The sequence below is a fragment of the Trichechus manatus genome, unplaced genomic scaffold (genome assembly GCF_000243295.1).
Source record: "Trichechus manatus latirostris isolate Lorelei unplaced genomic scaffold, TriManLat1.0 scaffold00028, whole genome shotgun sequence".
NCBI lineage: Eukaryota > Metazoa > Chordata > Mammalia > Sirenia > Trichechidae > Trichechus > Trichechus manatus.
The window spans coordinates 21,606,790-21,622,191 of NW_004443964.1; the positions used below are offsets into that span (position 1 = coordinate 21,606,790).

At 52.1% G+C, this 15,402-nt stretch overlaps 1 protein-coding gene across 1 annotated transcript in view; it reads right to left on the reverse strand.

Moving 5' to 3' along the window:
• Window positions 1-2,571: 2,571 nt before the first annotated feature.
• Window positions 2,572-15,402, reverse strand: part of NMT1 (N-myristoyltransferase 1) — a 30,816-nt gene continuing 17,985 nt past the window's right edge. The window contains exons 4-12 of the mRNA XM_004374277.3: window positions 14,934-15,052; window positions 13,957-14,048; window positions 12,971-13,087; window positions 11,979-12,149; window positions 11,256-11,364; window positions 8,568-8,738; window positions 7,805-7,972; window positions 6,623-6,760; window positions 2,572-5,966 (exon numbers count right to left, since the gene is read on the reverse strand). Coding sequence (XP_004374334.1) covers window positions 5,946-5,966; window positions 6,623-6,760; window positions 7,805-7,972; window positions 8,568-8,738; window positions 11,256-11,364; window positions 11,979-12,149; window positions 12,971-13,087; window positions 13,957-14,048; window positions 14,934-15,052 — 1,106 coding nt within the window. The 3' untranslated portion in view covers window positions 2,572-5,945. The remainder of the gene's footprint in view (window positions 5,967-6,622; window positions 6,761-7,804; window positions 7,973-8,567; window positions 8,739-11,255; window positions 11,365-11,978; window positions 12,150-12,970; window positions 13,088-13,956; window positions 14,049-14,933; window positions 15,053-15,402) is intronic.

A 15,402-nucleotide genomic window follows, 5' to 3' on the forward strand; every position in this document is an offset into this window, starting at 1 on the left:
CCACACCCACAGGCCGCGGGAGGAGGACTGGGCTGGAAGGAGAGTCCCTGGGGCCTAGTCCCCCAGCAGTGCTTGCATCTTCTAAGACAGCCAGGGGGTGGGAGGGCTGGAGATACCACAGCTCAAAATAGCCGACCCCTCTCTTGGGTTGGAGCTGCTGCCAGCATCACAAGACTGCCAAGGACACCAATTCACAAGGCCACCCTGTCCCCCAACCCACATACAGGGGGCCCTGAATGGGGAGGCGGCAGGTGGGCAGGTTTTAGCAGGGCAGAACCATCATGGCTCTAAAGAGGGTGGGGACAGGACTCAGGGAACCTCGGACAGGCCCCCACTGTGTAGGCTCAGCTGGGTTCAAGGCCCGTCTGCTCAGCAAGGCAAACCCCTTCTAGCAGCCGATCAGCCTAAGCGAAGGCCTGGGTGGGCTGCTCTGGCTGCCTCTGCAGAGATGTGGGGATCTTGGATGTGGTGAAAAACATGTGAAACGGTTCACTACAGATTAGTAAGTATGCCAAAGTAAGCCCCTGCCGACTGAGTCATCCGCCCTTGTCAGGGATTGAAATTTGAAAAGAGGCTTTGATTCTGTAGGACGTTGCTGTGCGGTTGGGAGAGAGACAGATGGCAGCAATACCTAGAAGCAGAATCTCTGATGTGGTGAGAAAATGTGGAATTGTTCACTACAGATCATCTGGTAAGCAGGGAGTGGCAGTCACTCTGCGCTGGACTCAGGCTGGGAGTGGATTTAAAAAAAAAACAAAAACCAAACCTGTTACTGTGGAGTCAATTCCAACTCATAGCAACCCTACAGGACAGGCTAAAACTGCCCCATAGGGTTTCCAAGGAGCACCTGGTGGATTTGAACTGCTGACTTTTTGGTTAGCAGTCATAGCTCTTAACCACTACACCACCAGGGAGTGGCATTTAGTTCTGATGCATTCCTGTCTCAAGGAGGATGATCAGAATCTCAAGGGGCCCAGAAGCCCCTCTGACCAGGGACCATGGAGGAGTGGGTGGGCACATGGTACTCAGCAGTGTCAGGAAGGCCAGGACGCTGAAATGCAACCCGTGGGGGCGGGTGAGAGCAAGTGCAGCTTTAGTGCACGAAGAACAATTAGGGTCGCCCGGTGCCTGCAGGCCCAGCTCTGGTCAGGGTCCTGTGTCAGGTGAGCACTGGCCCCAAGCTGAGCCCCCAGCCTGCTTCTCTTCTCACCTCTGGTGTAGGAAAAGGAAGGATTTATTATTTATTACTAGGATAAGTTCCCCAGATCTTCCTAAGGGCAAGAGTCTAAGGCTAGAAAGTTGAAAGGAATTGAGTATGAGAGGTGGAGGCAAAGGAGAAACCACAGCTTTTAGCCCTGGAGGTTCCTGGGTGGAGACCACCCATAAGGCTGTGTTCTCCCAGCCCAAATCTAACAGCAGGAATGAAGGTATGAGCCTTCAGGAGCTAGAACCACCTGGTTGAAGCTGGTTGTTCTAGCTCCTGCTCAAGGCCTGACAGCACAGGTGTGAGGGCTAAGGGGTCGGGAATCGTCCGTGAAAAGCCTCACACAACGCCCGAGGCAGGTCCTGCAGCTCAGTGCCCAAGATGCCTGGAAAGAGGCTCAGAGGCGCCAGGCACAGGGGGCCACAGGTAGGGGACCGGAAATGAGGAGAACAGGGGGAAGGTGAGCTGTGCATGTAGATACTTGGCTTGCCCTGAGATCTGATTCAGGAGGTCTGCGTGGGGCCTAGCAATGGCAACGTTAACAAGCACTCGTAACACCTGAAACGCCCCCCCCCCCGGACACTCTGCTAACCCAGAAGTGAAACCATTCCTGAAGCCCACTTTTCAAAGATTAGACAGGCCTATAAAACAAAAAAATAACACACGTAAAGAACGTGCTTCTTAGTTCAAAGATACAAGACCAAATGGGCAGCTCCTGTCGAAAAGCAAGACAAGAAAGCATGAAAGGACAGGAACTAGACAAATGGACACAGGAAACCCGGGGTGGAAAGGGGGAGTGCGCTGTCACATTACGGGGATGGCAACCAATGTCATAAAACAGTATCTGTATACATTTTTTAATGAGAAATTAACTTGAGCTGTAAACTTTCATCCAAAGAACAACAAAAAAGCAGTTCTGAGGCTCATCAGAATCCTGGCCCCTGGCCCAGGAAGGGCGCGGGGCACCTGGACACAGCTGGCCCAGCACCCTCCATCAGAGGACCAAGGGAGCTTCATCCACTCCTGGCCAGTGAAGCCTGGGGGGGCCTCCCACCCCAAGGGGCTCTCAGCCCACTCTATACTGGCCCTTCTGCCAAGGGGCTCAGGTGCTGGCTCAGAGTCCGGCTGCTCCTTCTTACATGGAATGAGCTTGGTTAGCCCCAGCTTCTCTCTGCCGGAAAAAGAGCCAAGTTTGCACTGAAAAAAGGGCAGCCTCGCCCTTGTCAAAAGTTGCCCTGCACAGTGAGCCTTTCTTGCTGGCCTCCTCACCCTCAGGAAGAGAAGGTGCTCTAGGCCAGGCCCCAGCCTGGGATGCATCTGTCCCACTGCCACCTGCTGACCAGAGGAAGACCAGGAGGGCGGAAGGGTTTGTTCAGCTGCTTCCTTTATTAGAAACAAGTGAGATGTATCGAGCAGAACAACAATGTATTTGGTGTTTCCTCCCCCACCCTGGAAATGGACGCCCCTCCCACAGCCCAAAGAAAAGCCAAGACAAAAAGGTGAAGCGGCCCCCTTCCCCATTCCCAGATGTGGCACCTGCCTGCCAGTCAATTTTGAATTGACCTGAATGAACCAGTCCCCAGGGGCAGTCTGTTTGCAGACCTGCCTTCACTGTGCAGGAGGGTAAAACTGAAGTCTCGAGTCTCTTCCCACTCTGGCCAGGTGGGCCAGGCCACAGGAAGGCAGCCCCTAATGGGAGGCAGTGACCAGCAAACCGCTCCTGCCCCTCTTCCCCAGCCTCACGGTCAGCCCCTCTTGCTCTCCTAGACCACAGCTCGGGGAAGCTGTCCCAGGCTGTTGGGGCCATCCCTTAGGTTGGTTAAATGCTGGTCATCTTTTGGGAAAGAATTCAAGACTACAGGGACACCACCTCTGGGCTCCAGTCAGCAGGTAAGAGGGGCTAGGGCAATTAGAAGGGAGTAGCAGGCCAGGCCTGAAATTTTCCATAAACCTGGGCGCTGAAGTGGCTTGGTGTAGGCCAGCCTCCAAACATCATCAAAGTCTTCAGAAACAGGCATTTGGTGGGGGAAACGAGGCCAGTGTCGCCCTCAATCTGGAGCAGAGGCTCATTTCTCCCCAGCACTCTCCCTCACAGAGACGATGGTGGGCGTGTGCCATGGGGACAGTGGTCAAATGCAGAGTCAATCCAAAGGCAGGAGGTAACTGTCATCAGTGAGAGTCCAAAAGCCCACTGCTAGCAGGAATATTGGGTGGTGGGGAATGAGCGCCAAGTTCAGGAAGGCCCTCCAGCAGTAGCTGCCTGAGGCCGCCGGTCCCAGAGTCATGAGCCTGGAGGCCCTGGGTCCTTTCTTTGTTTGGTTCATGTCAGCCATGGCACCACCCGACTGCAACGCTCCTTGGCTGAGACCCTATACCTCAAGCAATTGTTCTCCCTGAGCACTGTGACCCGAAGTCCTGGAAGGGGCTGAGTGAAGAACCCAGGGGTTGTCTGGACAACAGCAGGCACTGAGCTGACTTCTGCAAACCTGGGCAGTGCTGCTGAGGGCCAGGCAGCGTCCCCATCATGAGACACCGGCAGAGTCCAAGGGGCAGTCCACATAGTTTTGGAGGAGACACTGGGCCTCTACCAGGAGATCTGTTTCTTCCCAAGCAGCCACCCGAGTCTTGGTATTTCCATTCCATGACCTGGGTCAACCGAGGCAAAGCACACTCCAGAGAGGCTACTGAACACCCCAAATCCCACAGAAGCAGCTCGGGCTGCGACCTGACCCAGAGTGGACCAAGACTAGGACAGCAAGCCTTTCAAGGTTCCAGCTCCCGCCCAAGGGAGGAAAGAGTTGAGTACTCTGTTCTTTGATATCCTTGCAGATCTGGACAGGTGAGCTGCTCTGGCACTTGGGGGGCTATGTCCGATGTCAGTCAGGCTGTGGATGCAGGCCCTTGCCTCTCCAACTTCTTGTCTGCAGAATGCGGTGTACACCTTGCTAAGAACAGCAGCTTCTTTGGTCTGGGTTCTTGGAGTCAAAGGTCAGCCATGAACAACAGGGAGTGGGGGGTCCCCTGACACCTCTAATGAAAATCCAGTACGTGGAGTCGATGGCTCCAGTGCAGTCTACGGAGGGCAGGAAGCATTCCGGTAGGTGGTGCAGCCCCCATCCCAAGCACACGATTCCCTCCAGCTTTGAGGACTCTGCAGAATTAGCCTGTGGCACATCTCAGCCCAAACCCACAGCCTGAAAACAAACCCCTGTTCCTGCAGAGAGTGACTTCAGTTAGTGGGACCAGGCTGAGCCTAACTCCTGGCTAAGGCTTCATTCCGCCTAAAAGAACCGAGAATGAAAGCAGCAAGGAAACCCCACACATCACATTATCCGTCCACTTACGTCTTCCTAAAGTTACGTGCAAGCCTGGAAGGGGGTGGCTGACAACTGCACAGCCTGGTTCTCCCCAAGCCACTTGGCGGAGCACAACCAAGAACTGCCTACGTGGACAAGCCATGTGCCCAGAGGCTCAATTATGCTTTGGAAAACTGGCAGCATCACTAACCACCACCACCACCACCATCCACAAAGCATCATCAGTGGCGATGTGAAATAATTTCTGCAGCCAAGTCTAGATCTTCCTCTACTCACCACTCCCTGCCACCACTTGCTGGCTGTCTGTCTTGGAAAAAAGCACAAGCAGTGGCTAATGAGCTGACAACAGTTGGAAGGCCCAGGCCGGGTACAGGCCCCATGCCATGCCTGCCCAGCCACCCATCCAACCAGGGTGCTGCCTCTGCTCTCCTGATGAGCTCACCAAGCAGGGCTTGCACTACTATGGTCTCCACAAGGTCCCAGATGCTACAAGGAGCTCCAAGATCCCCTTCAAACTGCCAGTCACCCCAGGCAGTGGGAAAGCCAAATCTCACAGGGGACTCATCCCAATAAAGCTGGCAACTGCTGGCTAAAAAGCCCTTTTAAATTGGTCAGTAGGATGACTTCCCACAGGGAGCAGGCCAAGGGGATGGCAGAAGGGACTTGATGTATGAAATCTGCTTCCACTGATCTTCCCTGCTGCCCAGTCTCAAACGCAAAAAGCTTTGGACCCTTCAGGAACGCCCTGATTGTGGGTCAGCCATCCAGGAGGTCGACCTGCTGTTCTGAGAGATCGGAGCCCTCCCCAAAGCCTGGTAGAGTCCCTGTGCCTTCCCCTTCCTTCACAAAGCCAATCATTCCAGCCAATTCAGAAGGGGAACTGCCTAAGATTCCCCAGATCCTCTTTCTGCTGCTCCCCCAAGAGAAGTCGCTGCCTGCTTCCAGAAGCAAACAATTCCTGTATCAATATGTGTCCTTCTGGCACTGTTCTTGGGTTCTAATTTTGAGGAATGATCTGGATACAGCTTTTCATTAGAGACCAAATATCCTTGTACATTTGGAACATGAATGATATTTAAAATATTTATATATATATAATATATATATTTTTATTATTCACCCGTTAATTCCATAATATGCCAATCACAAGCTAGTTTTCAGCAGTTACATTCCCTTGATCACGGCTGCATGAAGATGTGGTTAATTGGAAAACAGAGACCAAAGACACGGCCAGAGGTGACATCACGCAGCCTATGCCATCGCAATACAATTGTCAAATTCAATGGCGTTTGGTAAAGCCAGTTCAGTTCTGTTCCCTTTGCCAGGGATTCTCACGTTTGTGAAAATCAGACCAACAAGTGGTGGGGTTCCATTTCCTGGTTTGAATTCTCAGTGGCTTTATCCAGAATTTCACTGGCGACTGGTTACTGTAACACCAGTCCAACCTAGGAAAGCCAACAGGGAGAGGCAGAGTTGAGATGACAGTTGTCCAAAGACTCGTACACTTCCCCATCCCATCCTGAAGTTCGACTGACTGAGCCAGACTCCACCTGTATGGTGGGAGCAGACTCCCAGCAGAGCCTGGGACTGTCTCACCCAACCTCTGCGCCAGGGTTTACACATCAGATTCTTCCAGGAAAGCCACTGTCAGCATCCTGAAGGAAAACTGGTCAGAAGGCCTCCCTCAGCAGACCTGTCAGTATTTCCTCAATGCTGCCTGTACCCACGCCCCTGGGCTGCCCTTGGGGATGGAGGAAGAAGGGCTATGCAAGTCTCACACTGTGCAGAGGAAATGACCCACCACTGGGTCCTTAGGCTCTGCCCTTTCTGGCTAATGTTCCCACTGACAGTCTGAAATGGCCTGTCTCCAGCCATCTGAGGTGGCTCGCTGCTGAAAGGGGAAAATGACCCTGCTGGCCTGACTGTCGGGGGAGAGAATCTTTCAAGGGCCCAAACACCAGTTAACCAGAGTTCAAGCTGACGCTGTATCCCACACCTGGGGCACTGGCTGCTGGAGACACCAAATCCCTGACAGGTGGCTCAGGCCAACTGTGCAGGAGCCTCAGTGGAAGGCTGCCCATGGCAGGAAGGCGGCACGTACCTTCTCTGCCCCCATGCTGGGGCACTTCCAATTGTAAAGATAATACTGCAGGTTGCCATCCCCTATGCCGAACTTGAGCTTCTCCAGGAAGGTTTTGTTCTCCATGAGATCCAGTGCATTGAACACGTCAAACCCTTTCTGCCCGGAGGCAGGGAAAAACAAGAACACATTAGGATGGATGGAGGCTGTCTTACCTTCCTGCCCCCTTTAATCACATCCAAACCAACACACAGGCAGCCTTGACAGCAATCTTCCTTCAGAAGCTCCCACTGCTTACTTGTCAAAGCCAAACTCCTGCAAGAGCCCAGCTCTCCAGGTCACGTTCTCACGACACCCTGAGCACCACCCCTGTAGCCCGGCCTCTCCTCAGCATCCCTCTGAGCACACACTTGTCTTGTCCAGGCCACTGCTCCTGTTGTTCCTTGTTATGCCTCCCTGAGACACAATGCAGCGACTTCCACAGTCCTCTATGGAGATCAAGCCCCAAACCCTAAGAAGCTCGCTCTCATCAGCTACTTGGCATTGGCATTGCTCCCTCACTCCTCGGAGACCCCAACTCCTAGGCCTTTGGTATGCATCATGGGATTTAATGACTCCTAACTTGTTGCTTTGACACTGTGAAGCACTTCCTCAATCTCCCCAACTGGATCAGCTCTGAGGGACAAGGACTGGATTGTCCACTTCTGGCCTACCTGCAGTGTGCTGGGCTTGCTGCAAGAGGGCACCCAGAAGCACAATAGGAAGGACTGAGCAATGACCTCTCCAGGGTAACAGCAGCCTGGGCCCCTCCACCTCATGTTTTACAGTCAGATACTCCAATGACTCACCAAGACAAAGACCAATCTCCCCAGCCCCATGCTGGGGAAGTTATAAGGAGAACCCCTTTACGCCCAGGGCAGGCCTGGCTATTCAGGCTATTGGCAGCACCGCCTGTGAGAAGGAAACTCACTGAAATAAATGAAGAGTTCAATGCCTGAGCTTTGTCTGGATGCTCCTTGCTCCCTCCTACTTTTGAGCTGTTGGCTGAGAACTGCTGAGACTCTACTTAAGCAGAGCAGGAGAGTTGGGCAGGGGTTGAAGCCTCCTGGCCTCCAGGCAGCTACCTCCTGGGAGCCGTGCTCACCAGCCCTCCACTGTCCTGCCCCAAAGATCTCTGGAGAGATCCTCTAGTTTGCTCCTCACCGTTTTGGCGAGAACAAGGGCGTCACTCATGAGGTCTAGAAGAGGGGTCTGGGTGTGAACGTTGTAGAAAGAATAAGCGGCTTTTAGACTCTTGTGGGTTGGATGGTTCATGATGGTGGAGGGAAGGGTGTAAAAGCTCAGGAAGTCCGTCACCTCACCGTTTGCGTTCTGAAGGGAAGACAATAAAAGGAGGCAATGTCACACACAGCGATACTGCAGTATGAACAAAATGCTTCCTACCACTCATGTCCCCCTCAGGGTGGACACTGAAACCAGATCTGCAGTGAGGAAGAAAATGCGTTGGCCAAGGGCATTTGAGGACAGAGCCAGGAGGAAAATCCAGGCTGGACTGTGGCTGAGGCTGCCTGGGCATTGCCAGGGACCTCTTCTTGCCACTACTCTTCTTCAAGAGTGTGTCCCTGATGTTTGGTCAGCACCAGATCCAGCTGGGACAGGCAGGGAAGCAAAGGCTTACTTGACTTATTAAGAGGGGCTCAGTTCTCTCTACTCTGTCACCACCCTCAGGGGGCGGGGGAGAAAAGAAGAGCTCAAGCCAGTTCAGAGACTATCATTTTCAACAAATGCAAGCTATGACTCTTACTGTCTTTAGGCAGGACCAAACATGGATGGGCAAGGAAGTCTAGGGTGTCAACGCTCCTGTCAGCGATTCTTCAGACACCAAGTCCTGGAAACCCAGCCACTCAAGGAGGATGCCTCTCTGCGAATGAGCCAGAGGCCCAGGATACCCACTGGCCCCACTCACCTCCACCACAAAAGTGTCGATGATATTCTCCTGGGGGTAGAACCAGTGCTCTACCTCCTCCTGGCTCATGACTGGTGTGAGGTGGAACTGCTTCAAGTACCTGGTGAAGAGTTGGTGCACTACTGGAATGTCCTTCTTCTGCATTGGTCGCAACCCAGCTGTCTTGGGAGTCTGAAAGGAAGAGAAAAAAAACCGCCTCAGATGTGCTGAATGTGAAGTCAGTGCCTTGACTCCCTTGAATCCAGGTGGGCAGCCTTCTGACCAGCAGGCACTCAGTAACTATGGGCCAACTAACTGCTGACAGAAAGAACTCCAAGGAGAGAGAAGGAATTTTAAGAATTCCTACCACAGGCTCCTGAAGCCAGGCACAACTGGAGACCACCAACCTGGCTGGATAGATCCAGGGCCCTCGGCTGTCCTCAACACCTCCCTCTCCCTCAAGGCCCACAACTACTCAGGCACCAGTCCTGCCTCTTCAACAGCTTTTGGAGCTTCCCCGCCCTAGTGAAGGCTGTCATCTCTGGCTGAGGCTGCTGGACTGATGTCTCATTCACATGGCCCCAGGCTGTTTTCCTAAGAAAACACAACCCATCTTTCCCTCCCGTTTCAAACTCCCTAACGAGGTCACAAGCCTTCCACCCACTGGACCAGTTGGCTGTTCTGGCTGTGTTTCGTTCCTCTAGCCTGGACGCTCTCAGGCGTGGGGGAAGTTTTGCCCCCCAAGGGACACTTGACAATGTCTGGAGACATTTCTGGCTATCACAACTGGGGGGAGGAGCTACTGGCATCTAGTGGGTAGAAGCCAGGGATGCTGCTAAACATTCTACAATACACAGGGCAGCCCCCCACAACAAAGAATTACCTGCCCAAAATGCCAATGGTGCCATGATTAAGAAACCTGCCTGACCCATGGATGTGTTGGGGGCTTTCCCACCACCTTCCTGTGCCCAGCACAGTGCTACTCCCAGGCCTCTGCACGCGTCCCTTGGCTCCTATCCCAGGCCCCCAGCCTCGCCACACCGCACTGTAACTGATCTCTCTCTTCCTACACTGGTGTCTCTCCTACTAGGCTCAAAGCACTCACAGACAGGGCCAGCCCACAGTCTGCCCTGGATGCTCACAATGTCCGTTCACTCAAGACACCACTGTACCAGCAGTGCCCCAGAGGATACTGCAAGTTAAACTCAGAAGAAAAGCAGCGAACTCCTCGGCTTTAATCTCAAACCAGAGTCCCATCGCACAGCTGCCTTTCTGTAGGAAAAATGCTCCAATGGAATGAGATCATGTGTTCCAGTGGAGAAAATTCTGGGGCTGATAGAGCCTCTTGAGAGGCTGATACACAAAAAGGTGCAGTTGGGCCAAACCTCAAAACAGGGTGGAGTTACCAGTTTATATACCCTCAGTCACTGCCTGGTTCAACTGCTTCCCAGTGCCTGCTTTTAAAACTTCAATTCCAGGGCCTGTAGCCTCTGAAATTCCCTGCTAACCTTGACCTCTCTAGGGAGCACTTACTGACCTTGTTTCTACACAGCAGCTCCCACAATAACACTTCATGTCCTGGGCTGAAAAAGCAGCCATGCCAGGGTTCTCACCCAGATCAGTGGCTGCTACACCACTTTAGGAACACTCTGCCTGCCTGCCTAGAATGCAGGCAAATTTGTCATGGTAACAAGAAGACACACATCATGACTTCTAAAACCTGTTTTTTGGCACAGTGTCTAACTGCACTGCAGCAGTCTCTCAAAATGGGATGCTAATGACCCCAATCCCATGGTAGATTAGCTCGATCCCAGGGTGATTAATCCAGTTTGATGGCTGATGAATCCAGGCGGGCGGCCTTCTGACCAGCAGGCACTCATTAACCATGGGGTGACTGACTACTAACTAGCAGAGTTTTGAGAAAGAGAAGGGATTTTAAGAACCCCTACCATCAGATCCTAAAGCCAGGCATAACTGGAGAATGAGGAGCATTTGTTCCTTTGGGAAACCAGGCAAACTGAGACCCAGCACAGAAAAACCACTCCCCCGAGGCTGCCCAGTCCTCCAGTGGTGAACTCTGGGTGTGGGAACTGGGATTGGAAACATGGTCTTCCAGGCTGAGGGGAGCAGCAGACACCCTACAACTCCCTTACACTGGGCTCTGGGATGTGATGCTGTGTACATGAAGGTTCAGTAAGTGGATTCATCTTTCTATTTATGCTTCACTTCGGCTAAAATTAGAAAGAATAGGTGTTTTCTCTGAGCTCATCAACAGATGGCAGGGAAGCTGGCCCAGGCGCAGAGCCAGGAGAACTGAGAAAGTCAAAATAAAACCTTTGCTATGGATGGGGAGCCCTGGTGGTGAAGTGGTTAAGCACTTGGCTGCTAACCGAAAGGTCAGCAGTTTGAACCCATCAGCCACTCCTCAGGAAAAAGATGTGGCAGTCTGCTTCTATAAAGATTTATAGTCTTAGAAACCCTATGGGGCAGTTCTACTCTGTCCTACAGGGTCATTATGAGTTAGAATCGCCTTGACAGTAATAGGTAATTGCTATAGATAACAGCAAGGACAGAAATGGCAAGTCCAGGAATCTGAAAACTATGGGTTGATTGACTTTTCTGGTAAGAGAACCTCCCCCAGCCACGGCCCATCGCCAGGCTCTCCACAGCCTCTCCCCGCACCCCGCATCGCCCCAAGGCACCACTGGCCTCTGGCAGTCGGTAGAGCTTCATGGTACGCTGCATGGTCATATTTCTGCTCAGGTGGGAGAACTTCACTTCAATCAGCTTCCGAGGGTTTAGCGACCGATGCCAATACCTGTGGGGACACAAGCGTCCTGTCCTCCGGATTCTGGCCAGTCCCATTAAGATAACAGCATGGAGATCTCAGGATGGCCAGCAGGTGGCGTGAGAAACACGTCAGGCTCCACTTGAGCCAGGGGCGCCCCACCCTGCCCTCCAGTGAAAGCAGAGTCTTATTTTCTTCCTCAGCCTCAAAAGCCACTATTTTGTTACTGGGAAGAGCAATCCTCACACCATGCTCTCTTTGGCCTACACAATATTCAAAACAAAATTGAGCCAACCATTAAAAAAAATGAGGACATTTCTCATAAAAATCAAGATTAGCTGGCTCATCCTCAAAAACAAAATCCCCAGCAGATCGACCCTCTACTTCCAAATGGCAGTAGTCAGTAACCGAGAAGGGCTGACCCCTTTAGACAGGGCATGTACTTTCCAGCTGTCTGTTCCCACAATGCTCCCCCTCCACCCCTCCATGCTCCCCACCTGGTTCCTGTGGGCTTCCCACCACCCATTTCACCAGAGACTTATAAGTGAGATGCTCCTGGGCAGGCACTGAGCTGAGAGGTGACACAGGGACTCACAATGACACAAGCCCCTGGACTACAGCAGATGGCAGAAAGAGAGTTTTACCTGCAGGTGCCAACAGGCTTTGGTAGTACTACCCCAGCAGTGTAAACAGCTTGGAAAATGCCCTCCAGGTGAACCCGCCGAGTTATCTCCCGGATCAGGACTGGAGCCACCCTCTTGGAGCGCAGCTTCTTGTGGACACATAAGAAGTTGATCTCCACCATCTTCTTCTCTCTGAAGGAGGAAGAAAAGACCAGGTGACTAGGCTTTTAACAGGGGAAGGTTATCATTTCCAGGGTCTGGGGCTACACTTGGAGGGCCCAGGCCTTCAGTACAGGTATGCATTCTGCTGCCACCTGCCCCTGGCAATCAGATCTTGGACTCTCGCCGCTCTAACAGCCTCTACAGGCAAGAAGCCCGCTTCCTCTTCCACACAAGCCCAATTCCAAAGGAAAGTGCAACTCAAGCAAGCTCCTTTATTTGAAGGCACCACCAGCATCTATCTGATTCATCCCCAACAGCTGGGCTGGAGGTGTCCCATCTTTAAGAGGCAGGGAAGTGGCACAGGTAACCCCTCAGAGTAAGCAAAGGCTATTCTAGGATTTCAAGGTTTTGATTCCCACAAGAATCCATGGCCTATAAGCCCAGAAGACTGTGGCAGATAGTTCTGACGTTTCCAGGGAAAATGGAGAGATAAAAGCCCCAATGATTGTGTGAATCTGGGTTACACCGGCTCCAGCCCATTTCTGAAACTGCACAAAAGCATCAGCAGGGGACTGGTGCAGGAGTGCAAAAATGAGCCTGTTTAGTTAGTGCACCTTCCAGCCCAGGTCACAGACAGGAGAATCAGCAACTCAGAGCAAAAGAGGTAGTGCCGATCATGAATTCCTATTCTCAGGACCCAGGCTTCCTGCCTTTGTGGGACCTTCCCTTGTTCTTTCATTGGTGGGGGGAAGAAGGGGAAAGACAGGGATATGTGTATCTTTTTTCTTCTCCCTCTAAGACCAAGCAGGATGGTGGTGATGTGAAGGCTGGAGGTGGGCACTGGTGCTTACGTGTCATAGATATGGATGATTGCTGGGATGGCACTGATGAACCCAACCAGTTTCCGACTTGAGACCACTCGAACCCCGCAGTGCCACTGGGGAAGCCAGCCGGGCGGCCGGAGAGCCCTGGAAAGGAGACAGGGGCTGGGGTTGTGGTACTGTTTGCAGCAGGCTGGACTAGCTGTTTGGGCTCCACAGCTGCCACCCACTAGGGGTTGAGAGCTGAATTCTTTTTGGGACCAAGCTCTCCAGGACACAAGCGTAACTAAGCCTTGGCCCTTTCTCTCTGCTCAGCCCGCCTGGCCTACTCACTCACTCAATCCAAGGCTGGTATACTGATGCTTTCAAACCCAATCTAATTTTCTTTATGCTCATTTTGACAGCTCAAACCAAGCTACCAGAGGACTAGACTCCTCAGCTCAAGGACAGTGGGTCTGTGGTTGGGAGTGGATCATGGAGCCCCTGGAGCTCTGGCCTCCCATCTGCCCTCCCAGCATCACCACTCCCCTCCCTCTGCTTGCCCATTCTTCCTTCCTCGCCCCCTTCAGGCAGTTCCTCACCACTTCAGCCTTCATGCCTCTACCCTCCTGGATAGTAACTGTGGCCCAGGCACGTAGATGGCTCAGCCAGGCAGGGTCATTTTTATACAACAGCATGCTCAGGAATGGGATAGAAAACAACCCTGCTTTTCTTTTAAATCATAGTAGGTCTTATCCCCGTTTCCTTCTTCCATAAAGTCACTGTACAATAGAGACTTTTCTTCTAGGTACCAGTTCTACAAAGGTCTCCCTCATCCAGCCATTCTGTCTAAACAAGGTTTCATCTCTAAGCTCCCCTGGAAGCAAGTCTCCTTCAGATGCAATGGGAACTCAACAATCACACACTAATTTGCCATTCGAAGGCTGGCTCTTGGCAGGCATGGTGACTGTGGTACCCTGCGGTTGTCCTGCTCTCTGCCTTATACTCAAGAACCATAAGAAAACCCTACGACTCACCACAAAAGAAATTCTGGGGAATAATCAAATCGGAACATGTTGTCATCATCTTCCACATAATTCTCATTCAGGAGGGTGTACAGTTCTTTCAGCTGTAGAGAAATAAGGCGTTTGCTTAGAGGTATTCTGCCAGGTGGGGGACCAACTCCAGGACTCGGGGGCACCAAGCCTTTCAGGAGGAGGCAAACCACCAAAATGCTTGGTCTAATGTCATGAATCCTTCTCACCCCGGGTACGACAGGTCTTCTCGGAACAAGCACCCTAGTTGTGATAGGAATTTGAGCCACTATGGGTAGAGTGGCTGACTTAAGGTACATAAAGTGGCAGACCAAGAATGTTATCCAACTAACCAACCATTCTATCACTTTTGACCTATCAGCAATGGAGAGCTACTGGTTTCTACTGTGCAGTTCTTTGGAGAACTGACCCTTGGGGTTAGTCAAGGAATCACTCCAAGCAGAGTCACTGCCATTTCCTACCATGTCTGGTTTTTATTTTCTGGCCCAACAAAAGCTTTTGACCTTTTTCTCCTTTCCCAGCTGTCTCCACCTGTGGGCCAAAGTCTGGAATTAAAAAATTCTGTTCGTGTTTTCAACGTTCCTTACAGAGGAAATAAAACAAAGAGAAGAGGCTCTGGGCAGCTGAGGTGGGAAGGTGAGGAGAGGCCTTCAATGAGCAGCCCCAACTTATCAGTTAGGGTACAGGCTAGAAATAAGATAAGGGAATGAGTGAATGAAAACAAACCAAAAAAAGAATGAATGAAAGAAGGATATCCATCTTGGGGAGCTACAGAGGTCAACTCTCAACCTGCCAGAAAAGCAAAGTGTTATTTATGTGGAGAATCTGTGTGGGGTCTCTGCTCAGATCTGTTTGGTTCAGCTCTCAAGAGGTTCCTTGAGGAAGGCTAGGTGTAGCTGCAGGGCTTACTGTGAAAACAGCACCCAACCCATACCTGTGGCCTGCCTGGGCCTACTCACCACACCACGGTCCCCCAGGTCCAAGGCGTCCCAGGTGAAGCCCTGGGGCAGGGTGTAGGGCTCCTGGCGGATGTTGTCTTTGTCAGGCTCCACAGGGCCATGGGTGTTCACCACCTCTCCTGGAAGAAGGGCACAGCCATGAGCCTCACTCTCTGCCTTCTTGGGGAGGGAGGGGGCTCAGCTACCCCTGTTCCTAGGAGCCCCCCATCTGAAGTACATACTGTACTCAGCAACAGTAGCCCATACCTCCAGCTATCCTTGGCCTCGTATTGAGGGCCAATCCATGGCAAAACCTCAGAACAATCACTAGGATCCACGGTGGCTGTTTTTTTTTGGAAACCTTTCAAATGTCCCTTCAGTTACTGAATGAGAAACATTTATCTTCACTAATCTGGCTTTGTGCCTCCTGGTTGGTGTAAAGAGTGCTGTCATGGCCCTGGCCTGGGCCCATCGATCTGGGACAATTTAT